We start from the raw sequence: 27,301 nt of genomic DNA on the forward strand, positions 1-27,301 counted from the left end.
CATCATGACATGGTGGGCATGTAAATGACATGCCTTGTATGTCATGATATGACCTTCACTGTTGTGCATTGTCATTTTGTTGACACTGTTCAACTGGGCTGCATGATCACCTCTGTTAATTGCTGCAACGGTGTCAGTAATTCAGGAAACTTCTCAACAGGCCGCCTGCAGGATGTGCAACATTTTCTTTATGCTCGTATGAAGTAAATATTTAACCCGATGTTTGCTTTCTGTGCACGGTAAGCTCAGTGGGTGTCGCAAACTGACACAGGCTTCCCTTCGGAATCCCAGGGAAAATCCCAGGGAAGACTGCACTGCAGAGTTCCTGCTGGAAGAGAAGGAAGGCAGAGACAAACACACCCGGATCCCTGGCATGTGAATAGTTGTGCTTAGATGTGCCTCTGGAATCGAATGCAGAATTGCTCAGCATGGCCGCTGAGGCATGGTAAGTTTGAGCACGGAAGTATTAGCTTGGGGTGCCCTTAGTAATTCTGGGTTCTAAATAACTCCAATATTGAATCAACCGCAACCCATGATAAGACAGAGCTATGCATTCCCAAATAAGAATAGGATCCTTTGCCTCATGGTTGCCTGTTAATGCTGCTAACGGAGAAATCTGAGGGCTCCTTTGGACAAAAAACAAGGACACCAGCCAGGAATACCAGAGCAAAACAGCAGCCAGTCGGCTTGGTCTTTATTGAAGACTGTGGCGACAGGACTCCCACCTGCCACAAGGTGGAACAAGATGGAAGCCCCGAAGAAAAGAGAACCCAAACTTTTATTAACTGCTAATCCTCATGTTAGGGACGCGGGTGGCGCTGTGGATTAAACCAGGGAGCCGGCGTACAGCTTCCGGGTCATGGAGCCAGCATGATTAAGCCAGAGCAAACCAGAGCAGCGCACGGAAACGCCGTTTACCTTCCCGCTGGAGCGGTACCTATTTATCTACTTGCACTTTGACGTGCTTTTGAACTGCTAGGTTGGCAGGAGCAGGGACCGCACAACGGGAGCTCACCCCATCGCGGGGATTCGAACCGCCGACCTTCTGATCGGCAAGTCCTAGGCTCTGTGGTTTAACCCACAGCACCACCTGTGTCCCTCTTCTTATTTACACTCTTCTAAATCTGTCTCCTGTTTTGTTGGGGGCGGCGGCAGCAGCATCAAATTGTGTGGTTCGTTGGGGGAAAGAACTGTGCACTTTTGGTGGTGGTTTGCTTGTTTGCTGGTGACACACAATTTCTTCCCTTGAAATCTCCTACCTTGTAACTGTGGGGCTGCATGGTCTTTGATGGTTATTCTTCTTATGGGACCACCTGTATGCCCCGCGGAGGACCTTAAGGTCCACAAATGACAACACCTTGGAGGTCCCAAGCCGCAAGGTGGTTAGATTGGTCTCAACTAGGGCCAGGTCCTTTTCAGTACTGGCCCTGACTTGGTGGAACACTCTGTCACAAGAGACTAGGGCTCTGCGGGACTTGACATCTTTCTGCAGGGCCTGCAAGACAGAGCCTTTGGTTTGGACTCAGTCTGACCTTTATGTTTCCCTCACCTTATGGTTTTGATCTATGGGCTACTAATAAAATGAGGCCACATTTTAAATTATATTTTGACCTGTATTTTAAATTGGCTTTTTTAAATTGTAATTTTACTGGTGTTAGCCGCCCTGAGCCTGGCTCTGGCCAGGGAGGGCGGGATATAAATAAATAAATAACAATAATAATAATAATAATAATAATAATAATAATTAGCGCCCATCATAATATCAAGTTGAAATGGCTCTGGTTGGTTTACAGAGCTTTGAAGAGGGTTCTGACTGGAGAAAACAAAAAGTACCAGGTTCCTCTGAACACTGTCAATAAGATTAGCGGTTCATTATCTTGACCTTTGCTTGTCTCTCAATGGCACTTTGCAGATATTTAACTTCAAGGAATGTTTTCTCCTGTCAGTAGAAGCAGAAAGAGAGAGAGAATCAGAAACGGCTGTTTATTGCGTGTCAATACCCCTCCCCCCCCAGAAATAAAGACACAGGAGACGTTGATTAAGTTAATTGGGCATGAAAAGGCCACAACTTTATTGATTAGAGAATTGAAGGTATTGGCCTTAGGCATTGGCACCTATCCACTACCCGGCATGGTGACCGGGATGGGTTAACACGAACCGTGGGGGGTCCTGTTGAAGTACGCCAACTAGGATCCCACGGGTGTCACCGCTCGGGGGCGTGCCGGAGGCCCTTACCTTCCCAGGTTTCGGACAAGACAACGCCCCCCGGAGTCCTTTACTGGACTACCCCTTTTCTTGGGGAAGGTGATGGCGTACCTTCCCCCCGATCCATTTGAATAACAATTGAACCCCCAGCCAATGCCTAACCGCCACCCGAGCGGAGCTCGCCGCCAATACCTTCAAACCTGCAACCAACTCCTAATCCCTGACATAATGTCATCCAACCAAATATCGCTTCCAGCATCAGAAAGATGCACACCATCCTTTCTGTAGAGGGCCTCGTTGCTGAATTGAATGCCTGGGTGCCCTATGACGCACCCGCCCAGGGCTGCCACTCTACGTCCAACTGCCCGCTCTAAAACTTTCCTAGCCTTGTTGACCCCCACTGGGCTCGCACAATCCCGCCATGTCCTCCTCTCCAGCAACGAGGACCATAAAATAGTGATATTTGGATATGTTGCCACCAGCTCGGACAAATCGTCGAAAATGTTCCATCTCAGATCAATGGCTTTACGGTAAGCCAGATCATTCTCACCCAACTGAATCACCAGGGCATCGGGCGGCCCATCAACCGCAGCCCTCGCCATCACCACTGGTTTGAATTCTCTCCAGCGCATCCCTCTACGCGCTATCCAAACCAGTTCCACGTTAGCAGGTAAACTCAGGTTGCTGCCCATTCCAGAACTCAAGGCACGATTCCTGGCCCAGTGAACAATACTGTGGCCCACCAACCAAATGCGCACTCTCCTGGGATCTGCAAGGTAAATGGACAGGGGAACAGAGGTCAGGGGTAGCAGTCCTAGTCATAAATTGTTTCTGACATAAGCCTTATACGCATTAGATTTCCACCTCCCCAATTCTTTTATCCTTTCGGTGGAAAGCCCCATGTGCACCGCTGTGGTGGCCGCTCCAATACGGAAGGAATGGGCTGCAAACTTGAGTGGCGGTATACCACATGCCGACAATGCCGACCTCATCACCCTGGTGAATTGATGCCTAGTCAGGGGGGATCCATCTGCGTGCAACAGAAGTGGGCCGGGTAAAGAGGGTGGTCCCTGGGCGTGCCTGGCCTTAAGTATGCCAAGGCCACGCCTCCCCCAGCCGGCCGATTGGCGGACGGGTGGAAGGCACGCCCAGGGATTCCCCCAACTCTCGCGGGGGCAGCAGGCCAGCCCCTGCGCTTGGGGGAGGGGCAAGACCGCAACCCCCTCTCTTCCCCCATGGGGTCAGAAATGGCTTTGCAGAAAGGGGAAACATGAAAACAGTCTGTTTCTTCATATATACATAAAAAGGCAAAACTGTCATTGTGCAGCCTCTCCCCTCCCCCACCCCATTTGTAGTGCTGCATCACAATCCTGGATTTGCATGAAGTCAGGGGAGGGGAGGAAAAGAGAAGGTAGGTTGCACAACTGCAGTGAGGAGGGGAGAGAAGCTGAGAGAAAAGCAGTGTTTTCCAACAACAGCAGTGTTAAGTTGTGGGTCGAACATATCAAACGACACAGCGATTCTTCCAAAGCAGCTCTTTATTTGTAAGCTGGAACTGAACTGAACTGAGGAGCTCAGTCAGCCTGCTTGTATAGAGCTCCAGAACAATTGCAACTGTTGCAACGTTCTAAACTATCCAATCACTGAACGTCACTTTCGATCCTTCATTTGCATAACTTATCTACAGTATCCCCCTCCTGGCCCAGGGTGAGAACTTCAGTACATAACAAGCAGAGGTTTGAGTTAAGAAGGGATGGAGAGATACTGAGGGGGCGTGGAAGTTTGAATACAGTGAGACGGGAGTTGGGAAAGGCCCTGTTATGTCAGCATTTTGGTGTTAGCTCCTGTGTTGTACCCATCTGTGCTATTTCTCCTTGTTAAATGAAAACAAAAACCCCTCAGTGTCCCTCAATCCCTTGAAATAAAAATATTAAGGTCTTATTTGTTGTTGTTCAGTCGTGTCCAACTCTTCGTGACCCCCTGGACTAGAGCATGCCAGGCCCTCCTGTCTTCCACTGCCTCCCGCAGTTTGGTCAAACTCATGTTCGTAGCTTCAAGATCACTGCCCAACCATCTTGTCCTCTGTCGTCCCCATCTCCTTGTGCCATCTTTCCCAACATCAGGGTCTTTTCCAGGGAGTCTTCTCTTCTCATGAGGTGGCCAAAGTATTGGAGCCTCAGCTTCAGGATCTGTCCTTCCAGTGAGCACTCAGGGCTGATTTCCTTCAGAATGGAGAGGTTTGATCTTCTTGCAGTCCATGGGACTCTCAAGAGTCTCCTCCAGCACCATAATTCAAAAGCATCAATTCTTTGGCCATCAGCCTTCTTTATGGTCCAGCTCTCACTTCCATACATCACTACTGGGAAAACCATAGCTTTAACTATATGGACGTTTATATATAAAATAAATGTACCAAGCAAACACATACATAATTATATAAACCACATGTCTGAAGCAGCACAGGAAAAACAGCCCTGTAACCATTTTTGACTCCCAAACTGACCAAATGTTTGCTCTGCAAAGTCAGATGGAAAAGCCTCCCCGTTGTCTTTTCCTTCACAAATCCTGTATTAAGGGTATGTCTGTGTTTGAATAGGGTGAGTCTATGACCTGGCTCAGGAACTAAGTATTTATCATTACAAAAGACTGGCCAGGCTCCCCAGGGTATCCAATCAAGTAAGCATTAACAGGTACCATAACTTGCTAGACAAGAGGTAAACAACCCACTCGGATTTCTGCTGTAGTCCACCCTTCTGTGATGTAGGTATGATGTTTCTGGGGGTGGTCTTGGACTCCAAGGTGGGCAATTTAAAATGTCTATACAAGGGCATAGACATAGGTTCTGGGTCCTCCTCCTTCTCCTGCGTGTGAAGGGGGCACGCTGTTGCAACAGTTCAATAAAGATCAGGCTTACTAGCTGCTTTGCTTCTCAATATTCTCTGGTTGGCCTCTGTTCTTATCTCCAACCGATGGAGAACCTACAAAGGACTCTCTATAAAGGCTCTTGTGTCACCCATAAGGGAATAAGGGCAGATTTTAGTTTATTACACCCTGCATTACTCAAACCCGCACATGCAGATTGGGGACATCTGTGCATTATCTATCTTTTGACAGCCAAGTAGCTTCACCTGCTATTCTCATTTTTTCTATGTAGTCCACACACAATCTACCGTATTTTTCGCTCTATAGGACGCACTTTCCCCCCTCCAAAAATTAAGGGTAAACGTGTGTGCATCCTATAGAGCGAATGCAGGTTGTGCGGCTAAGCTCAAAGCCAGAACAGGGAGAGGGAGCACTGCGCAGCGCTCCGCCTCGCTGTTCTAGCCTGGGGTTAGCTGCGTAAAGCCTCCGCAGGGCAGCGGGGTGAAGGCCCCCTGCTTTTCTGCAGAGGCTTCAAAGGCTGCACTCCGGGGGCTTCAGGCAGCTATCCGCAAGCCTTCAGAGCTCAGCAGGAGTTCCTGCTGCACTCCGAAGGCTTGCGGATAGCCGCCTGAAGCCTGGAGAGTGAGAAGGGTCGGTGCACACCAATCCCTCTTGCTCTCTAGGCTTCGCTTCGCTGGAGAGGCGCTGCACATTTTCCCCTCTCTGCGCCGCGCCCCTTCAGCGAAGCGGGAGGAGAAATGGAAGGGGTTCCGTTTCTCCTGCCAATTCGCTGAAGGGGCGCTGAGCAGAGAGGGGGAGAATTTTTTCCCTCTGTTCTCCCCCTCCTATGGTCCGGTGCGTCCTATAGAGTGAAAAATACGCTAGATCTATTGCCTATTTGTTGTCCCTGAAGATGGCTTCTCAAGTAATTTCTTTCCAAAAGCATAAGCTCATTGTTCATGGCAGATGTAGCTTAGCCGTTGTCGAGATTTTCTCCAGCTCCAGAGCTTATGAAACAACCTTAAGGGAAATGGAATCTTCATCTAGCTTTCAGATAATTTTTTTAATCTACATTTGTGTTTCCTGAGCAGGCAACTGAAAAATGAAACCTGCACAAGTTCGGTGGACGTGGAACTCTTCCTGCACTGTTCACTTCTTCCATCGGTAAGCTGAGTCATCTGGCTGCCAACTCGCAATTGGCTGGTAGGCTATCCCTTGATATGTCTGCATTCATTTTCCCTCTTCTTGTAGATTGTCATCATTGTGGTGCTGTCCTGCCTTGAAAAAAGAGCTAGGAGAAGCCGGCTAGATGAAAAATGGCCTCTTCTCAACAGGAGATGCGGAATGGTCATGTGAGTCTCCCTGAAAGGCACTTTGCTGCGGTAACCGTAAACTGGTCACAATGAGACCATTGCCTCAGAGCACCTTTGGCCACTGGTTCACAGCAAAAGGGTTTAGGCTGGAGAAAAAGGAGTGCAGAAAACTTGGCAGAAGAACTGGTGTGTATGTGTCCTGTATAATTGCTTTATTTCCCACTGGTTAATGCTTTTACCAACACTAGTTGTATTGCTAATAATAATAATAATTTTATTTATTTATACCCCACCCGTCTGCCTGGGTTTCCCCAGCCACTCTGGGTGGCTCCCAACAGAATAATAATAATAATAATCATAGTTACAGATAGGTAGCCGTGTTGGTCTGCCATAGTCAAAACAAAAAAAATTCCTTCCAGTAGCACCTTAAAGACCAACTAAGTTAGTTCTTGGTATGAGCTTTCGTGTGCATGCACACTTCTTCAGATACACTGTGTATAATCATAAAGCAATAAAACATCAAACATTAAAAACTTCCCTAAACAGGGCTGCCTTCAGATGTCTTCTAAAAGTGAGATAGTTGTTTATTTCTTTGACATCTGATGGGAGGGCATTCCACAGGGTGGGTGCCACCACTGAGAAGGCCCTGTGCAAACCAGAACACTTACTTCCGGGTTTGTGGCTTTCGTGAGCCAAAACGTGCAAGTACCAAGGCGTTTGAGAACCAAGGCACGACTGTAAATGGAAATCCACTGTAGCTGAAGTAAAGATAACCATGATAATCATTGTTTGTTATTTTAACCACCCTCAAGAGGCCACCCACCTGCTAGTGGGTTGCTGTTACTTTCCCATGGAGCATGCATGTCTTTTTGTTCACAGACCCTTGGATTTTGCGGGGGCATTCAGCAATCGGTGGTCCCTGGGCTTTGCCTTTGGAGCTACAGCCAACAAAGTCATGATTCTCTTTTCGGAAGACTACCTCCCACTGCCCAGCAAGTTCAGATGGGCAAAAGGTAAGAGGCCCCTGCTGAGAAATGCCAGCCTGCTGCATAAATCAGTTAGGGGTCTTCATCGAGTCCCTGGCTGAGGAAGCTGTGTGTCCCCAAGCTGCTGCCCTTCAGATATGTTGGACCATAGCAGGGGTCAGAAAGGTTTATCATGGATCAGTCGCATGGAGATGCCTCTGTGGGCCGGATCGTGCATGCCTGCCCATAATTTTCAGCGTCTGCGCAGACACGATTTTCAGCGCCGCGGAAGCGAGTCCCTGTACCGCGCAGGTTTAGCGCAGCGCGTGAGCAGGCCACTCGGTTCAGGGGTGTCTTGTGGGCCGGTCAAATGACCTTCATGGGTCACTTCTGGCCCATGGGCCTTAGCTTGCTGACCCCTGGATTACAGCTTCCATCTGTGCTCCACCACCAAGCTATGAACCTCCCTAATATGAAATTCCTCCAGAGGGTGACAACACAAGGACTGGCCTTTTCTGCAGTCGCTCCCTGTTTGTGAAATGCTCTCCCCAGAGAGCTTTGACTGGTGCCTTCATTATGCAACTTTCTTCTTCTTTGGCGATCACTCGTAGCCGAGTAAGATTGTCTTCCATGAACACAGTCTTAACAGGTGACTGTGTAAGTGACTGTGGAGGCCAATTCCACACATCCTACCACAGTGGAGACATAGGATAGGAGCTGATCACGGTGTGGATTCAGTGGCGTAGCGTGGGTTGTCAGCACCCGGGGCAAGGCAAGTAATTTGCGCCCCCTAACCCGTGGATTTGCGCCCCCTAACCCTAACCCCCAGATGTTGCGCCCGGTGCGGCCGGCCCCCCCTGCACCCCCCACGCTACGCCACTGTGTGGATTTGCCAAACATGCCTTCCTCTTAGCACATTTCTCCTTTTCATCCTGAGTTTGAGTGTCTTCAAAGCCCATGACACCTTTGGCAAATGCTGTTCTCCAATTGGAGCGCTCGTAGGCCAGTGTTTCCCAGTTGTCAGTGTATATACTACATTTTTTTTAGATTTGTCTTGAGACAGTCTTTAAACCTCTTTTGTTGACCAGCAGCAAAAGCCGTGACAGATACAGACAGAGAGATAACACACTGCAAAGTTTCCCAGTTGTCTGTGTTTATTACCTTTAGGCAGCAGGCAAACACGTTCCTCTTTAACCAGGCCTTTGTCTGATTGACATCTAATGCCTTTTTAAAATGTATTGTGGAAGGGTGTGTGTGTGTGGGATTATTAGGTTGTTCTTGTTCTAATTTTTATTATGTATTTTGTGTTTTTAGGTTGGGATTTTATGTTGTGAATAGCCTAGAGACCTGCGGGTATAGGGCGGTATACATATTTAATAAATGATAAAATAATCATCATTTGTTTATGCCCACTCCACTTTCCTAATATGAGGTTCGAATGATCTGTTTTCATCTTCTTACAGCCTTTGTTCTTCTCACTGGTGCCCTGGAAGTGGGCCTTTCCTCCTATCCTTTCTTCGCTTGCCTGTCCACACATTTCTCCATCATGGGGGCCACGCTTGGATTCCTTTACACAGGAAGTTGGTGAGCAGCTTGAGATACCGTATTTTTCGCTCCATAAGGTGCACCTGACCATTATGGCGCACCTAGTTTATAGAGGGGAAAATCAAGAAAAAAAAAATATCCCCCCCCAGCCCTAAAGAGCTTCTCGGGGCTGCAGGGGGAAGCCTGGCCCCCCCCCGTCCCAAAGAGCAAAGCCAGCGGGATCCCGCTAACTGTCCTGGCTTCCTCTTTAGCCGCGTGCAACCTCTCCAGCCAGGAGAGGCTGCGCACGGCTATGGCAATTCCCCCACCTCCCGCAAAAGCCCACAGGAGCTGCACACCCTTTAAGGAGCACGCGGCTCCCATAGGCTTTTCTATGAGGAGCGAGAAGGGACTGATGCGGCCAGTCAGTCCCTTCTCCCTCCTCAGGGAAAAGCCCCCAAAAGTGGTGCGCTCTTTAAAGGGTGCGCGGCTCCTGCAGGCTTTTCTACGAGGAGGGAGAAGGGAAAAGCCCGTAGAAAAGCCAGCAGAAGCCGCGCACCATTTAAAGGGTGCGCAGCTTTTGCGCAAAAGCCCACAGGAGCCGCGCAGCCTTTAAGAAGCGCACAGCTCCTGCAGGTTTTTCTACGAGGAATCATAGAATCATAGAGTTGGAAGAGACCACAAGGGCCATTGAGTCCAGCCCCCTGCCAAGCAGGAAACACCATCAGAGCACTCCTGACATATGGTTGTCAAGCCTCTGCTTAAAGACCTCCAAAGAAGGAGACTCCACCACACTCCTTGGCAGCAAATTCCACTGTCGAACAGCTCTTACTGTCAGGAAGTTCTTCCTAATGTTGAGGTGGAATCTTCTTTCTTGTAGTTTGGATCCATTGCTCCGTGTCCGCTTCTCTGGAGCAGCAGAAAACAACCTTTCTCCCTCCTCTATGTGACATCCTTTTATATATTTGAACATGGCTATCATATCACCCCTTAACCTCCTCTTCTCCAGGCTAAACATGCCCAGCTCCCTTAGCCGTTCCTCATAAGGCCGCGTCAGTTCCTTCTCCCTCCTGGGGAAAAGCCCGCAAGAGCTGCGCGGAGCTTGTGTGCGGCTCTTGGAGGCTTTTCCTGCCTGCCTCCCCCCTGCATTCACTCCATAAGACGCACACACATTTCCCCTTACCTTTTAGGAGGGAAAAAGTGAGTCTTATAGAGCGAAAATACAGTAACTGGCCGGAATGGCACTTGTGGGTGTGATGGGCATGTGGGGAAGCTGGAGGTATTGAGAGAAGCATCATATAATGTTCTGCCTGCGTCCAGGGGGTTAATGCATTGCCAGGGATGCCAATGCAGTGCCCACAGACACCTTTGTTTCTCCTGTGGCACCTGTGAATTGCCTCAGTTAATATCTCCTCTAAGATCCACAAAGCACAAGGTTGGAGGAGACCGACACATGCCATCGTATCTCTCCTTTTGAATTTTATTTTACAGGTTTGCCATCATAGCCATGAACATTGTGCAGTGCCCACATGGACAAGTGAGTGTCGGGCTAGGCAATAATACTAAGATGTTTGACATCACAAATACTTATCAAGGACATTGTTTTTAGCCTTTTTCAGGAGTTTAGTCATATACTATGAATGAGGGAGCTTCCAGAGTACAGATTGTTACCTGGGATTCAGTTATATACTGGCAAATTCAGGCTGCACAATCATGGTGTTTTTTATCAGACAAACCAACACCACTGGCCAACTGGAAGGCTTAGTGTGGGCAGAATGCCAGGCATGGTGACACTCTTGTAGCTTCTCATTGGTTCTGTGAGCCGGTAGCCTAACACATTAAAGCACACTCAGTACTTTGTTGAGCAGTTTGTTGAACACTGTTGAAAACAGACCGCCATGGGCTGACGGGATAGCATTGTGGTTTTAAGGTCTGAGTGGGGAATATTTGGGACTCTACTTGGGGCATAGTGAAGGTAAAGGGGCCCCTGACCATTAGGTCCAGTCGTGACCGACTCTGGGGTTGCGGTGCTCATCTCGCTTTATTGGTCGAGGGAGCTGGCGTACAGCTTGTGGGTCATGTGGCCAGCTTGATTGAGTCGCTTCTGGTGAACCAGAGCAGCGCACGGAAATGCCGTTTACCTTCCCGCCAGAGAGGTACCTATTTATCTACTTGCACTTTGACGTGCTTTCGAACTGCTAGGTTGGCAGGAACAGGGACTGAGCAACGGGAGCTCACCCCGTTGTGGGGATTCGAACCGCCGACCTTCTGATCGGCAAGTCCTAGGCTCTGTAGTTTAACCCACAGTGCCACCCGCGTCCCTACTTGGGGCATACAACTGAATATTTGCAGCGCCAACAGATAACCCTTTTAATCCACATTTTTTTCTGCGCAGATCATTGGGGAATATGAAAATATTATTTTTTACTGGCCTTCCTTGCTCTGCCAGGTTTTCCTGCTAGGCAGATTTGTCCATATGTTTGTGAAAGCGTCACGGGACCGACTCCGGCTGCCTACTCTAAGTGTGAGTATTTCAGCATCAAAGGGAACCCTCCAATTTCTCCCTTTTTATTCTTTACACTTATATAATGAACTCTGGAAGAAGACTAGCAGAGCATTCTTAACTGTGCCAGCAGGCTTGTCTTACATTTGTATCACTGGTCTTTTTCATTTTTCCTTTGGGAAGAGTAATCTGCTGCCAATCACTGAAATAATAATAATAATAATAATAATAATAATAATAATAATAATAAAGCATTAGGGGTGGATTTGTACTGAACTGTCCGCACACCATTCTGCTTTATTGGTTGTTCTGCGATGTTGCCTCAATGTTATCTCAGTATTGCTTTTTTCACTCTTGCACTACAGGGAAAAAGCAGCAGGACAAAAAGATAACCTGGAACATTTCTGATATAAAAGTTGGGATCTGATTTTGATTTGATACCTTCCCGCCGGAGTGGTACCTATTTATCTACTTGCACTTTGACGTGCTTTCGAACTGCTAGGTTGGCAGGAGCAGGGACCGAGCAACGGGAGCTCACCCCGTCGCGGGGATTCGAACCGCCGACCTTCTGATCGGCAAGCCCTAGGCTCAGTGGTTTAGACCACAGCGCCACCCGCAGCACACTTTAGCGTGTTCTTAATTTCAAGGTGTGCTCTCCTTTGGACTCTTCCAGCTGAAAAATGTGCTGGAATAATGAAGCATCTCTTTTCTTCTCCCTGCAGGAGGAGAAGGCCTCCGTCATGGAACCACACCAGGCTCAATATGTCCAGCAGCTCATGAGGAAGCCTCCACTGATGTGAGCAGAGTCATTCCCTCCCAGGGGCATTTGCTGTTTAAGTCTAAAAAAATAAAAACAGTGGAATCTGCATCGAGGGTTTTATAAGCTTCAGCTGCCCCCAGTGGCGTAGCGTGGGTTGTCAGCATCCGGGGCAAGGCAAGTAATTTGCGCCCCCTAACCCGAGTGAGCCAGGTAGGGGCAGAGAGCTGCGAGTGCGAGCGCTCCCCCCCAGATGTTGCGCCCGGTGCGGCCAGCCCCCTTGCACCCCCCACGCTATGCCACTGGCTGCCCCTGCTAGGGACAGCCCCTATTTTCAGTCTTCCCCCTTGCCTTTCCTGGGCTAGCTGATACCTTACGCACCATCTCTGGGCAGGAGAAAATAGCATCTGTTGACCGAGGTCTCTTCCTGGGAACCTGTTTCCTGATTTGTTTACATGAGGTTTATATGACTTTCTGTCAATCGATCATTATCCCACCCTTGTGCTGCCTCTCACCATCACACACCCACACACACCCTACCGTATTTTTCCGTGTATAACACTAGGTTTCCCCCCTAAAAAAGAATGTCAAAAGTTAGGGGGTGTCTTATACATGGATAGGGATGTGGGTGGCGCTGTGGGTTAAACCACAGAGCCTAGGACTTGCCGATCAGAAGGTTGGTGGTCAGGGGCGCCGACTTATAAAAAATATTGGGGGGGCCGGGGCCCATACTGACTTATAAAAAATATTGGGGGGGCCCCAAGACCTCCAAACCGCTGCTGCTGGGGGAACTAAAGGGGCGAGCCCCGGGCTGCCCCGACCTTAAGTGAACCTGTGAGGGCCCGCCCTTTGCGGCAGCCGATTGGCTGCCGCCGTGGGCGGTGAATATTAATGAGCTAGGGGGAATCCCCGCTTCTCGCGGGGCTGACGCCAGCCCCGCGAGATTGTTGATGGGTCGAGAGCCCGCAACCCCACCCCCTCTCTAGATCGGGAGTGGCTTTGTTTTAACTCATTACTGAATGTATTTTAAAAGGTAACTATCGTCAAACAAGGAAAATAAAAAATAATTTTCTTAAATTATTGGGGGGGCAGAGCCCCCCCAAACGAATTTTTGAGGGTGCTCGGGCCCCCTCAGGCCCCATGGAGTCGGCGCCTATGTTGGTGGTTCGAATCCCCGCGACGGGGTGAGCTCCCGTTGCTCGGTCCCTGCTCCTGCCAACCTAGCAGTTTGAAAGCACGTCAAAGTGCAAGTAGATAAATAGTTACCGCTCCAATGGGAAGGTAAACGGCGTTTCCGTGCGCTGCTCTGGTTCACCAGAAGCAGCTTAGTCAAGCTGGCCACACGACCCGGAAGCTGTACGCTGGCTCCCTCAGCCAGTAAAGCGAGTTGAGTGCTGCAACCCCAGAGTCCCCAAAAATAGGGGGCGTCTTATACATGGGGCATCTTATAGATGGAAAAATACCCCCCCCTCTCTCTCTCTGTGTGTAATTTTCTGTTTTACAATTTATAATACTCATTTAAACATCTTTAAAATATCAATGACTTCCCTTCTTCTCTTTCCATGGTTCATTTTGCATATCATGAATCCCTGCATATTTTACATAAACTAAACTATTCAGTACAGTGATACCTTTAGTTATGAACTTAATTTGTTCCGGAGGTCCATTCTTAACCTGAAACTGTTCTTAATTAGAGGCATGCTTTTGCTAATGGGGCCTCTTGCTGCTGCTGCGCTGCCAGCACACAATTTCCGTTCTCATCCTGGGGCAAAGTTCTCAACTCGAGGTAACTCTTCCAGGTTAGCAGAGTTTGTAACCTGAATCATTTGTAACCTGAGGCGTTTGTAACTGGAGGTACCCCTGTATTCCATTCTTACATCCATCAAAACTTATTTACACTGTTGAATTTATCTTAATGCAGCCAACGTTTTCAAGTGTACACAATTCCCCCCACATATTCAATAAACATTTTCCAATCTTCTTTAAACGTATGTTGTTCTTGTTCTCTTATTCTATATGCTACGTCCGCAAGCTGCACATATTCCATCAGCTTAAGTTGCCATTCTTCTTTAGTTGGGACCTCGCTCGTTTTCCATCCCCGTCACTTTCATTGCCAGTATTTTTTAATTTTTTAAAAAGTGGATTTGTTGCTTCTTCGTGTTTTAACCCACCTTAATTGTACAAGCCTAAATTTCCACTATGCAATTGGATCCCACCTGCAGTTTGGAGGCGACCTGAGAGTTGACATAGTACGGAGGCCCCATGAGATTAGAATGGTACCCAGGGACGCTGGATCACAGTGGTGAACAGGCAACTGCTGAGTTGTTTTTTTATTTCCTTCTAAGCTTTATTTCACCCGGGTCAAAGACCCCGTTTGGCACAACCCCTCAATGCTACGGCTCTGCTTTAGGTGCCCACATTCTGTGGTAGGGGGTGCCATTAGGAGGAGGGTAGACCACTTTCTGAGAGCAGTTTCCACATGCAGCCCACCTTCCCTTGTCACTTCAGTGCTCTTTACACATTTTTCCCCACCAACAGGCAGCCTCAGAAATCCTGGATCCGGCGGAATGTGTATGAATGGGACCCTTATTTTCAGTTCCCCAGCAGGATGATCACCATGGCTGTGCTTGCCCTCATCTGCCTCTACATGGTGAATAAAATATTTCCTGTTTCTTTCTGGGTGGGGGGAGAGATGCTTTGGAGTAACAACATGGCTTTCCGGAGTAGTTAAGAGCAGCTCAATTTATTGATTTCCAATGGGGCAGATGGGTTTATCTCTCTCTCTCTCTCTCTCTCTCTCTCTCTCTCTCTCTCTCTCTCTCTCTGTGTGTGTGTGTGTGTGTAAGATCCAGCTTCCTCTTCTCAGAGGAACGGCCCTTTGTTCATGGGGATATCTGTAATAATAATAATAATAATAATAATAATAATAATAATAATAATAATATTTTATTATTATTTATACCCCACCCATCTGGCTGGGTTTCCCCAGCCACTCTGGGTGGCTTCCAACACAATATTAAAACACGATAAAACATCAAACATTAAAAACAGGGCTGCCTTCAGATAGTTGTTCATTTCCTTGACATCTCATGGGAGGCTGTTCCACAGGGCGGGCGCCACTACTGAGAAGGCCCTCTGCCTGGTTCCCTGTAGCTTCACTTCTCACAGTGAGGGAACTGCCAGAAGGCTCTCGGAGCTGGACCTCAGTGTCTGGGCTGAACGATGGGGGTGGAGACGCTCCTTCAGGTATACTGGGCTGAGGCAGTTTAAGGCTTTAAAGTTCAGCACCAACACTTTGAACTGTGCTCGGAAATGTACTGGGAGCCAATGTAGGTTTTTCAGGACTGGTGTTATATGGTCAGGGTGGCCACTCCCAGTCACCGCATTCTGGATTAAATGTAGTTTCTGGGTCAGCTTCAAAGCCCCATGTAGAGCTCATTGCAGTAGTCCAAGCTGTGGATAACCAGAGCATGCACCACTCTGGCAAGACAGTCCATGGGCAGGTGGGGTCTCAGCCTACGTACCAGATGGAGCTGGTTGACAGCTGCCCTGGACACAGAATCGACCTGTGCTTCCATGGACAGCTGTGAGTCCAGAATGACTCCCATTAATGAGCATTGATTCTTTAATTGTTCATATTTGGGCTGCAGATCTTTAAAGGAGTTCACTAGTGAAGGTTAGCAGCATGAAATATTGTCTGGGAATAACTGCTGCAAGTTAACTGCTGCTTTTTATCCATTTCTCTCCTCCAGTTTGTTGTGAATGAGTTTTATGTCTACAAGATGGTCTCACAAGCTCTGCAAGCTCTGAAGTCCACCTTTGATGTGGTTATTGTTTCCAGCAATACAACAGAAGTAATTGCCCAGGCTGAGCATTTGAAAGACTTTATTGATGTCACAGAAGGTATGGGCACAGTCTGTGACTTATTTTGTATGTGTGTGTTGATGACAAAATGATGTTGGTGGTTGCGTTTCACCAGCTTTTCACATCTGCTGATGCTGACATCCATATCTTCGGCAGCCCATGTCTGCTGTTCAAATATGGATGTTACACGGACTGTAATGTACCTTTGATTTAAACTGGGCTCTTTTTCCACAGACAGCGTGGGGAATGCCGATTAGGTGGAAACTCTCAGAGTGATTAAATGCAAAAAACGCGTTTCAGTGGTGAGGTGGGAGTGGGGATCAGATCTAGAATTCAGCACCTTCACATACCAATCAGGAGGACCCAAACTATTCTTTGGGGTGACAGTTTTTGGGGGCAATTATCAGATTCTGGATTATAATGGCCAAGTTCCTGTCGTCAAGAGATCTCTCAGTCCTATTTTTTCCAATTAGTTTTTTTTAATCAAAGATTTTCTTGTGTTCCAAAAGAAACAAATTTATATTTATATTTTGGTAACGTGATCTATGTTTACTCATGTTGGGTCCTTCCAGTGTCTAGTTACGATGTTTCTTGCTGCCTCTCAGTCCTCTTGATGTTGGGTTCAGGCTGAGGCTTCTTCCAAGGGCATCACTCAGTATGTGGCTGGAGAGATCTTCATCCCACCCCCAAAAAACTTTTACTTTACTTTTAGAACACAGGTGGCCCTAGAATCTAGAAGTTTCTTGGACTCCAACTGCCTTCAGCCCCAGCTGATGTGGCTAATAGCTGCGGATGAGAGAGAGGGAGTCCAGCAACATCTAGAGATACTGTTATGTACTGAGTTGAATAGGATCCAAAATGCAGCAGTCTGATTGGTCCTAGAACAATAGGGTCCAGAATGCAGCAGTCTGATTGGTCCTAGAACAATAGGATTCAGAATGCAGCAGTCTGGTTGGTCCTAGAACAATGCAGCACCATGATTGGTCTGCAGGAGCCACCCAATCCAGCTCCAGATGGAAGTGACTCCACAACCTGATTGGCCTACAGGAGAATTCCGGAATTATCCAATCACACGCAGCCCATTGTGTAAATAATGTATATAAGGCAGATACTTTGGGGAAACTTTCATTCCTCCTCACCACTAGTTGCCGAATAAAGAGCATGAAATCTACTCTCGACTCTGGGTATATTTCAGATACCCAGGCTGGCTACTCTTCCCTTAGAGCTACTAGGTTTGCCAGGAGGCAGGAATCCCTTCCTGCTGAGAAGGCAGCATGAATGACTGCCAGGAATGTGTACGTGCTGAGAGACACACGCAGGGTATGTGAGCCTGGTAGAGGAGACTGCTTTCATATTCTCTTGCATGTCTTCAGTTTCACCTCCAGTTCGGAAAATTAACTGTCTTGCCAAAGGAAAGGTGGTTCTTTTAAACGGAGATTCAGAAGCAATACAAAATGCACAAATGAGTGAGAAGATTAAAGATTTTATTCTAAAACAGCAAAGCACTTCAATCTGCCACTTTCAAGCGCCTATGAAACATCAAAGCGACTCCCCCAGGAAAGGCTGGATTTAGGTTTGATGAGGCCCTAAGCTACTGAAGGGACATGGGTGGCGCTGTGGGTTAAACCACAGAGCCTAGGACTTGCCGATCAGAAGGTCGGCGGTTCGAATCCCCGCGATGACGGGGTGAGCTCCCGTTGCTCGGTCCCTGCTCCTGCCAACCTAGCTGTTTGAAAGCACGTCAAATTGCAAGTACTGTAGATAAATAGGTACCAGCAGGAAGGTAAACGGCGTTTCTGTGCGCTGCTCTGGTTCGCCAGAAGCGGCTTAGTCATGCTGGCCACATGACCCGGAAGCTGTACACCGGCTCCTTCGGCCAATAAAGCGAGATGAGTGCTGCAACCCCAGAGCCGGCCACGACTGGACCTAATGGTCAGGGGTACCTTTACCTTTACCTAAATCTAGCACTGCCCCCAGGTAGCCTCAGTTTGCACGGTCCTGCGGCCGATCAGTCCGTGCATGAGCTTCAAAGAAACTCTACCCATACTGTCTGATTTTATAGATAACCCGTGTAACTTTCCGGAGTGGCTACATGCAGATAATCCATCAGCCGCCCCCTCCCAATGCCTCACTTTCTCAAAACAATGTCCAACATGAAAGAAGGTACCCAGCACTATCCTCCCAAACGGATTAAGGCAGCTGTGTGGGGCCTTCGCCTCCTCCCAATCTTCTCAGGACATCAAAGACTGTTCTCACACCATCAAAAAACTTACCAAGAGCGAGGGAGGGGAAGGAACAGAGGCAGGAAGAGCTCTGTGTCAGACCACTAACTCCTGATACATTTTGTTTTCCGGATGCATTTCCCATATGTTACGGTAAAAAATCTGAGTGCGAGACTCTGCCACTCAGCTCGTCGGACTAAGTCCGCGGGTCCCTGCGGAGGAAAATGAGCTCAGCCGGAGACAGGAGCAAGCTGCAGAAGATCCAAGTTTATTGCGCAACAGGTTCAAGGCGAGATTGAACAGCGAGAAAGGGGTGACATGAACTTTTGAAACTTCCCTCCATGTCCCAGAATACAGTGCAAAATACATCCCAGTTACATCATGAATACATTAAAGAGAGGTTGGGTTACACAGGATTAACATATGGAGGAGGGAAGGGGGTAATATGCAGAGCTGGAGATATGCGCAGATAAGCACATCCTGATGAGAAGACAATGGTCCATGTACTGGCATTTCCTGGAGGAAAGGCTTGGCAGAGTGATTTGACAGGATTAGGGCCTTGACACCTTGCTTGAGGGATTATGGAGGACAGGGGAGGTGTGATGGAGTCCTAGAGAAATTGAGCAAATTGGCACGTTGATTTTCTATGAATTTTATAGATTTTAGTCCCTTTTGACATTGACAATTGGAAATAAATTGATATATTGTAGCAAAGAAGAAGGTGAAGAAGACATGCCCCCACATACATTGACTCACAAGTAAAAAGAGGGTGGTGAGAAACGGTTCTGAAGCTTGCAAGCGTGTTGGTACCTTCCATGCCTGCGAAAGCAGAGCACTTTTGAGGATGTGTTGACTGAGGATACGACCTCACAGAGAGGATGAGGTCACACAGGTGATGGTTCTTTGTCCCACAGGTGTGTGGCTTTTTACCACCTTCACTGCCAGCCTCACCAGTGTCAGCTACGTGTTTCACATCCTGGCCTGCTACAGGTATGGAGATGCTTTGTGCCTTGTATCTTATTCCGCGAGGATTTCGGGACCCCGGGGGGAAGTGGAGGAAAAGAAAGAGCAGCTTGTCCAAGCGGATCTAGGCAGCCAATTTAAGTCCTGGAAAAGTCAAGTCTAGTCCAAATTGTATTTATTTTTTGGGGCACAGCTGACTCTGGCAGCATATAAATAAACAAACTCGACTACACTATTTTCCTAGAAAGCACATGAAACGGTTGTGGGCTGGCCAGAAGCAATTCCTTCCGTTGGTGTTTGTCAGGCTGTCATCTTCTCAAAATGTGGTGAGTTCTCACTTCTCTTCCCCTTCAAGTCTACCCGCAGCAGTAACCTATCTTGCAAATACCCAAATCTCTTCTACGTAACCCAGATGTTGTCTGGAAAGCTCTGCCCTGGCTGCTCATTCCATGTTCAGCCCAATTCAAGATGCAAGTGTTGGTCTATACAGCCCTAAATAGTCTGGGTCCCAGTTATATAATGGAGTACCTCCCCTTGTCCTATCCTGCCTATGAATTGAGATCTGCTGGTGAGTCCTTTTCGGCTGTAGTGAAAGCTGGATGGTCAGAATTCAGAACAGGGTCTTCTCAGTGGTGGCACCCTAATTGTAAAACACTCGTCCTGTAGAGAATAGGCAGGTGCTGACACTGAGGAACGTTTGGTGCCAGGAAAAAAAGATGTTTTTGCCGTCTTTTGAACTTTAGTCTGTTTTAAGATGGCTGTTGTGGCAAATGAAGGAATATGTGGATAGGTTTTCAATTCAATTTTGATGTGCTGATTTTCTGTAGCTGATTTGTTGCTCTGTTACCATTGCATGACGAAGACTGGAATGCAGATCCCATAACTAACCAAACAAATACATACATACATACATACATACATACATACGGTAAAGGTAAAGGAACCCCTGACCATTAGGTCCAGTTGTGGCCGACTCTGGGGTTGCGGTGCTCATCTTGCTTTATTGGCCGAGGGAGCCGGTGTACAGCTTCCGGCTCATGTGGCCAGCATGACTAAGCCGCTTCTGGCAAACCAGAGCAGCGCACGGAAACGCTGTTTACCTTCCCGCCAGAGCAGTACCTATTTATCTACTTGCACTTTGACGTGCTTTCGAACTGCTAGGTGGGCAGGAGTAGGGACCAAGCAATGGGAGCTCACCCCGTCACGGGGATTCAAACCGCCGACCTTCTGATTGGCAAGTCCTAGGCTCTGTGGTTTAACCCACAGCGCCACATACATACATACATACATACATACATACATACATACAAAAAATTATGGCATGCTGGGGTCAGTTTCTTGGTCACATGGAATGTTGGGAGAATGAGACAGAATGTTTATGACTGGTCCCAAATGTTAGTCTTTTATCACTGCTTAGCTTGGTATCAATGGCTTCAGCAAGGAAGATGGTCTATAGTACAAGTCCCAGTGGAGATTTATATATCAGGCCGTGTGTATATTCTTATTTTCTATTATACATGTGGGAGTTTATTGTATATAAACGTCTCTCCATTTTTTATTTTATTTTAACATTAACAGGCCGCAATAGCAAGATACTCTGGTTGGCAAATTGCATACATACTATGGGGTACGTGACTGTCTTTGTTGTGAACTGATGATTGGGGTTGCCCCTTTCTTCCCTTGTTAATTGTTCATTTGTGCTTTTTCCCTCTAGGGTACCTGATCATCCACACAGTTCAGTGCGTCTTTGGGGTGATGTTCATGTATGGTTTCGTTTTGCCCATCAAGCATGGTCAGGGGATTGAAATGCTAAAAAATCTGGGAACTGGGATGTAAGTGCCCTGCATTTTTTGTACAGTCTACTAGGGTACTGACTGAGAAGGAGGTTGTGAGCCAGGACATTGGTCAGGCAGGCATTCACTGGGTAGTCTTGGGCGAGTGATCATCTCTCAGTTTTGCCCACCGCTTCCTACATTCACAAAACATTTATCTCATTCTCAGGTGTTCCTTGTGCTTTATCAAAGGCACAGAAAACATAAATAGAAGTGCCCTTTGCAAGCTGTGCTTGTGAACCTGATGACACTGATTTTGGGGGGTCAAACATTTGGTTTTCAACCTTCTGATCCTCACAATCCAGACATTTACCATTTCCCCACCTGGCTGAGCTGCTTCTAGGTGGGCGACTCCTACTGCTACCCAAACACAGAGGTGTACCTAGGGGTTGCTGAAACTGGCTCCCTCTGGGGCACAGGCCCGAGAAGGGCGTAAATATCAGCTGCCAGACTATGAAGTGTATGGTGCTTATGTACGCGATGATGTGCTGCTGCTGTCATGGCGAGATCAAACATGGGAGATGCTTCCTATCCTTCTTACACCATGGCACAAAGTTGATTTTTTCAGGGGGTGGGTGGGCTCCAGCACAGCTCCTTGCCAGGGGTGCAAAGTGTTATGTACTGAGGTTTTCACCCTGGGCCAGCAGGGGGATACTGTAGATAGTTTTCACTCAGGTCCACATATGCAAATAAGGGATTGAAAGTGACGTTCAGTGATTGGATAGTTACAGAAAATGGTTACTGTTGCGTTCTAGTGGAGCTCTATATAAGCAGGCTGGCTGAACCCTTCAGTTCAGTTCTGTTCTGGCCTGTGAATAAACAAGAGCTGTTTGAAGAATCGCTGTGACGTCTGATATGTTCACCCACAACTTAACACAAAGGACCCTAGGTGTGCATTTGCCCAAAGATTGCAAGTTACAACAAGTGGAATTGCAATTGACTCTCCCTCCTATTGAGCATACAGTAGTACCTCGGGTTACAGATGCTTCAGGTTACAGACTCCGCTGACCCAGAAATAGTACCTCGGGTTAAGAACTTTGCTTCAGGATGAGAACAGAAATCGTGCTCCGGCGGCGCGGTGGCAGTGGGAGGCCACATTAGCTAAAGTGGTGCTTCAGGTTAAGAACAGTTTCAGGTTAATAATGGACCTCCAGAACAAATTAAGTTCTTAGCCCAAGGTACCACTGTATTACCGATTTCCTATGTGTACATCCTGGCATTTTCCAGCCACCCCAGTGGGAGTGGCATAGCAGTTGTTGTTGTTGTTTAGTTGTGTCCGCCTCTTCGTGACCCCATGGACCAGAGCACGCCAGGCACTCCTGTCTTCCACTGCCTCCTGCATTTGGTCAAACTCATGCTGGTAGCTTCAAGAACATTATCCAACCATCTCGTCCTCTGTCGTCCCCTTCTCCTTGTGCCCTCCATCTTCCCCAACATCAGGGTCTTTTCCAGGGAGTCTTCTCTTCTCATGAGGTAGCCAAAGTATTGGAGCCTCAGCTTCAGGATCTGTCCTTCCAGTGAGCACTCAGGGCTGATTTCCTTAAGAATGGATAGGTTTGATCTTCTTGCAGTCCCTGGGACTCTCAAGAGTCTCCTCCAGCACCATAATTCAAAAGCATCCATTCTTCGGCGATCAGCCTTCTTTATGGTCCAATAGCAGTTGTAGGAGAGCCCATTTGCAGCTCAGCACAGATTCCCCTTAATAACCCTTGTAGATCCATGGCATTTTTTGACTTTGCTGGTTTTTAAAATCAGTCTTTCAATTATTACTAGCAGTCTGTTGTCTGGGATAGCTGGGAAAGAAATGTACTGATGCATACCTGACCTTGGCATTCAGCCCCTTATATTTGTGTTACAATCTCATAAAATTGTCACTTCTCTCTACCTTTTCTGCCTCAGCCTCACACTTGCCGTCGTCATAGGGCTCATGCAACTGCAGATTGCAACAGCTACTGCCTTCTTTCTTCAGCCGAAGATTTTGCTGACTGACAAGGAAAAGCCTTTGGCTCTTGATAACAGGTCAGGGCAAGGAAGTTGGGTTGCCAACGGGGTTTGTTTTTTGTCCAGGGGAGGGCTCTTAACATTTTATCCAGCTTGCACAACAGACACATCTACTGGTCCTGCCGTTGAGTTTCTGCTTATCATGCAGTTGTTAAAGGCGTTGGAGCCGTGCTAGAAAAAAGCTGGCATTTCTACTTCCCATTGTTTACGTTCATGATAGAAAAATCTGTTGCAGTCGAAGCTGTGCGAGGCAAGAAATGTTTGCTGCCTCTATGTGATGGAGGAAAAGTGTAACCACAGTGTCTGCCGGGAGAACATACTAGTCAGGATTCTCGCAAGGACATTGTTGTCTGTCTTGAACAAGAACACAACAGCAACAGGGAAGTCCTGTGACCATCCAAAAATGTTAAATCTGGTGCTAGTAAAGGTAAAGGGACCCCTGACAATTAGGTCCAATCGTGACCGACTCTGGGGTTGTGGTGCTCATCTCACTTTGTTGGCTGAGGGAGCCAGCATACAGCTTCCGAGTCATGTGGCCAGCATGACTAAGCCGTTTCTGGCGAACCAGAGCAGTGCACGGAAATGCTGTTTATCTTCCCGCCGGAGTGGTACCTATTTATCTACTTGCACTTTGATGTGCTTTCGAACTGCTAGGTTGGCAGGAGCAGGGACCAAGCAATGGGAGCTCACCCTGTTGCAGGGATTCAAACCACCGACCTTCTGATCGGCAAGTCCTAGGCTCAGTGGTTTAACCCACAGCGCCACCCGCATGCTATCTAGTGGTTATCTAGTGAGCTGCTATCTAGTGGTTAAACTTTATAATAGGTAAAAAAGGTACCCTGGACGGTTAAGTGCAGTCAAAGGCAAGTACGGAGTGTGGCGCTCATCTTGCTTTCAGGCCAAGGGAGTCAGTGTTTGTCCACAGACAGCTTTCCGGGTCATGTGGCCAGCATGACTAAACCACTTCTGGTGCAGCAGAACACCTTGATGGAAACCAGAGCGTATGGAAACGCCGTTTACCTTCCCGCCACAGCGGTATCTATATATCTGCTTGCACTGGCGTGCTTTCGAACTGCTAGGTTGACAGGAGCTGGGAGCTCACCCCGTTGCGGGGATTTGAACCTTCGACCAAGAGGCTCATTGGTTTAGAGCACAGCGCCACCCACGCCTCTTATACTTTATAATAGTGCCATTCTCACAAGGGAGTTTGCACAAGAGAAGGTCTTGAAACAATCATGGTGCCACAAGTATGACGTAGTGAATTGGGAAGAACCGAAGGCGAGATGCGAGGGGGTGTACAATTTTGGCCCCCACACAGGGTGCTGCTGAAATTTGAAAGGCCAAAGTCTGGCCCTGTGTCCAGCTAACCTCCCCTCAGAGCGGAGCAACTGAAAGTAATGGACTATAATGGGCTTACTCTGAGTATGACTAGACTCGGAGCTCATCTGTACAATCCTGTTACTTGCTTTCGATCCCCACGTGTACCTTTAGCTGGAAGCCTGAAAGCTAGAAGCAGTTTGTGGATTGGAACTAAGTGGTTTCTAGCTGTGATGGGTTAAAAGAATACGAAAAAATGGGTTCATATAAGTAAAAATCTAAGATTGTAATAATTTAAGAATAAGATTTGGGTAACAAAAAGAGGGAAAGAAATTGTTGAATTAATAATTTGATTTGGAATACAAAAAAGGGTGGTATGAGGAGGTCCGAGAAACAAGTAAATGAAAATTAAGGAGATGGAAAGAGTTTTTAACAATTTTTGTTGGATATTTTTTCTTTTTTCTGTTTTTTTTATTTTTTTGTAATGTAAAATCTTTAATAAAAATTATTATAAAAAAAGAAAGAAAGCTAGAAGCAGTTTGATTCATTTTACGCTTGATGCTGCCTCCTTGAGTGCGTCTGCTATTGTGACTCTCCTGTGGCGATTTGTCCTTATTTCCAGGAAAGCTTTCCACAATTTCAACTACTTCTTGTTCTTCTACAACGTGGTGCTGGGACTGGGGGCCTGCCTGTTCCGTCTGCTGTGCAGCGTCATTGTGGGAGCCTGGCTGATTGCTCGGATAGACAGGACAATCATGCCCAAAGGCTATGAAGCTGCTGACCTGGGTAAGGCCTGGGCTACTCTCTCTCTCTCTCTCTCTCTCTCTCTCTCTCTCTCTCTCTCTCTCTCTCTCTCTCTCTCTCTCTCTGTCTCTCTCTCTCTATCTCGCCATAAGGCTGGAAGGTTCTCAAACATCTCTGACTTTCAAAAAAGAAGCAAGCGTGCAAACTCAAAGGGCAAGGGAAAGCCCACAATGAAGGCTGCATGGTTTCATCAGCTTAATAGCTAAATTAATCAACTGAATTTCTCCCTCACTATGATTCGACTGCAGGATTCAGGACATGGGTAGGGATGCTCTTCATGGACCACCACCACACGAATCCCACCCTCGTCTGTTTTTGCCACCTTCTCGCGGTCCGAACGAGAGAGAGACAACAGCAGAGACCCACCAACTATCTTCATTTCACCAACGCAACAGTAACAGGTAGACTCTAGTTGGCTGCCACAGATTTATACACGTTACAGTAAATATTAGGAGTATAGTTGCCGTTTATCCATACTTGCTATTGTTTTAGGATGCCAGTAAGAAGTGTAAGCAAATTCTGACATTTACTAGCAAAATCTCAAAACTCCGCAAGTGCCTTAGGATCACATTTCACCGTCTTTCCTGCTCTCTGCTGGCAGATATGGGCACTGCAGTGATATGGGCCATCTATGAAATGTTCAGGTTAGGAAATATTGCATTCTCACAAGTGTGGAGACCGGGGTAGGCAACCTAAGGTCCGTGGGCTGGATGCGGCCCAATCACCTTCGCAATCTGGCCCACGGGCAGTCCGGGAATCAGCCTGTTTTTACATGAGTAGAATGTGTTTATTTATTTAAAATTGCATCTCTGGGTTATTTGTGGGGCATAGGAATTCGTTCATTCCCCCCCAAAAAATATAGTCTGGCCCACCTCATGGTCTGAGGGATGGTGGACCAGCTCACAGCTGAAAAAGGTTACTGACCCCTGGTGTAACAGCAGTGTGTGTGTGTTTGTGTGTGTGTGGATGCTTGGCTCGTCCCACAGGTGAAGCCAGTATACAGTGGTACCTCGGGTTGCATACGCTTCAGGTTACATACGCTTCAGGTTACAGACTCCGCTAACCCTGAAATAGTGCTTCAGGCTAAGAACTTTGCTTCAGCATGAGAACAGAAATCGGGCTCCGGCGGCGCGGCAGCAGCGGGAGGCCCCATTAGCTAAAGTGGTGCTTCAGGTTAAGAACAGTTTCAGGTTAAGTACGGACCTCCAGAACGAATTAAGTACTTAACCCGAGGTACCACTGTACTGGGTGTTTTTTGAAGTGGCAACCACGTTAATTAAGCTTGTTCCACCTGCTGTCCGTGCCTTGAAGGAGAAAGGATATTAGGCAGCTTATTAGAAATTAAGCACTGATGCCTTGTTTTCTTTTAGATTTCAGGGTTTCCAACAAAGCCAGGACAAGGTGGCTGCTGTCGTACACTCTTCTAAATAACCCCAGCCTCTCAGCACTCAGGAAGCCAAAATGAGGGTCCTCTCCTACAAATGCGTTGCTAATTCCCCCCACTACAGATGCAACGGGACTGAAATGAACCTCACCGAGACTGCACTGCCATATTCCTCATATGCAACTTCCTAATACTGCATCAGACCATTGGTTCATCAAGCTGAGTCTATGTACTAAGATTGGCTGCCAGTCTACTCCAGTTCTGCCACCTGAGACCCTCTTAACTGAAGAGACTCTAGCGATCAAATCTCGGACCTTCTGCTTGCCAATGAAAAACTCTGCTTTTGAGCTCTAACCATTCATCCCTTGAACTTGAGCTTGCTATTTGAGATGGCTTGGAGAACTGCTAGCCCAGATGTCTTTATGCCTGTATGATGTGGAAGATATCTGAATAGTACCTTATTTGCTGGTTTTCATCATGCTTCCGGCATTTTCCTGCTATTTCATTGGTAGGTCTCCAGTGAAACCCATCTCTGGGTGATTTTTAGCATAGATGAATCGAACTGCTGGAATTATAGACAAAAGGCCTTTGATATAACCATCCTTCCCCAGTGGAAAATGTACTACAGCTGCATCTTCAAAATTCACATTATAGCACTGTTGTCACACTGGTGATGTCACAGCACACACCAGTGAGGTCATAGTTACTGTATCCAGACATCAGAAAGGCCACAGCTCAGTAAGCCTGATCACCATATGTGTTTGGAAATCATCCGGTTTCAATTT

At 47.5% G+C, this 27,301-nt stretch overlaps 1 protein-coding gene across 2 annotated transcripts; it reads left to right on the plus strand.

Moving 5' to 3' along the window:
- Positions 1–315: 315 nt before the first annotated feature.
- Positions 316–26,978, plus strand: LOC309359901 (stimulated by retinoic acid gene 6 protein-like). 2 transcript variants are annotated; one of them, XM_081894263.1, is made up of 18 exons: positions 316–445; positions 6,159–6,231; positions 6,319–6,419; positions 7,260–7,393; positions 8,809–8,929; positions 10,361–10,406; positions 11,265–11,393; positions 12,095–12,168; positions 14,668–14,779; positions 15,882–16,032; positions 19,130–19,205; positions 19,423–19,504; positions 20,757–20,805; positions 20,893–21,010; positions 22,910–23,029; positions 24,951–25,114; positions 25,381–25,533; positions 26,776–26,978. In XM_081894263.1, the coding sequence occupies exons 1-18, from the start codon at positions 429–431 to the stop codon at positions 26,868–26,870; spliced, it is 1,815 nt and encodes a 604-aa protein (XP_081750389.1). In that variant the 5' UTR covers positions 316–428; the 3' UTR covers positions 26,871–26,978. The 2 variants fall into 2 exon arrangements, with proteins under 2 accessions (XP_081750389.1, XP_081750388.1); XM_081894262.1 differs by having other exon boundaries at positions 414–445; positions 26,503–26,978.
- Positions 26,979–27,301: the final 323 nt, after the last annotated feature.

This window comes from Podarcis melisellensis, assembly GCF_964234715.1.
Source record: "Podarcis melisellensis genome assembly, chromosome: 17".
NCBI lineage: Eukaryota > Metazoa > Chordata > Lepidosauria > Squamata > Lacertidae > Podarcis > Podarcis melisellensis.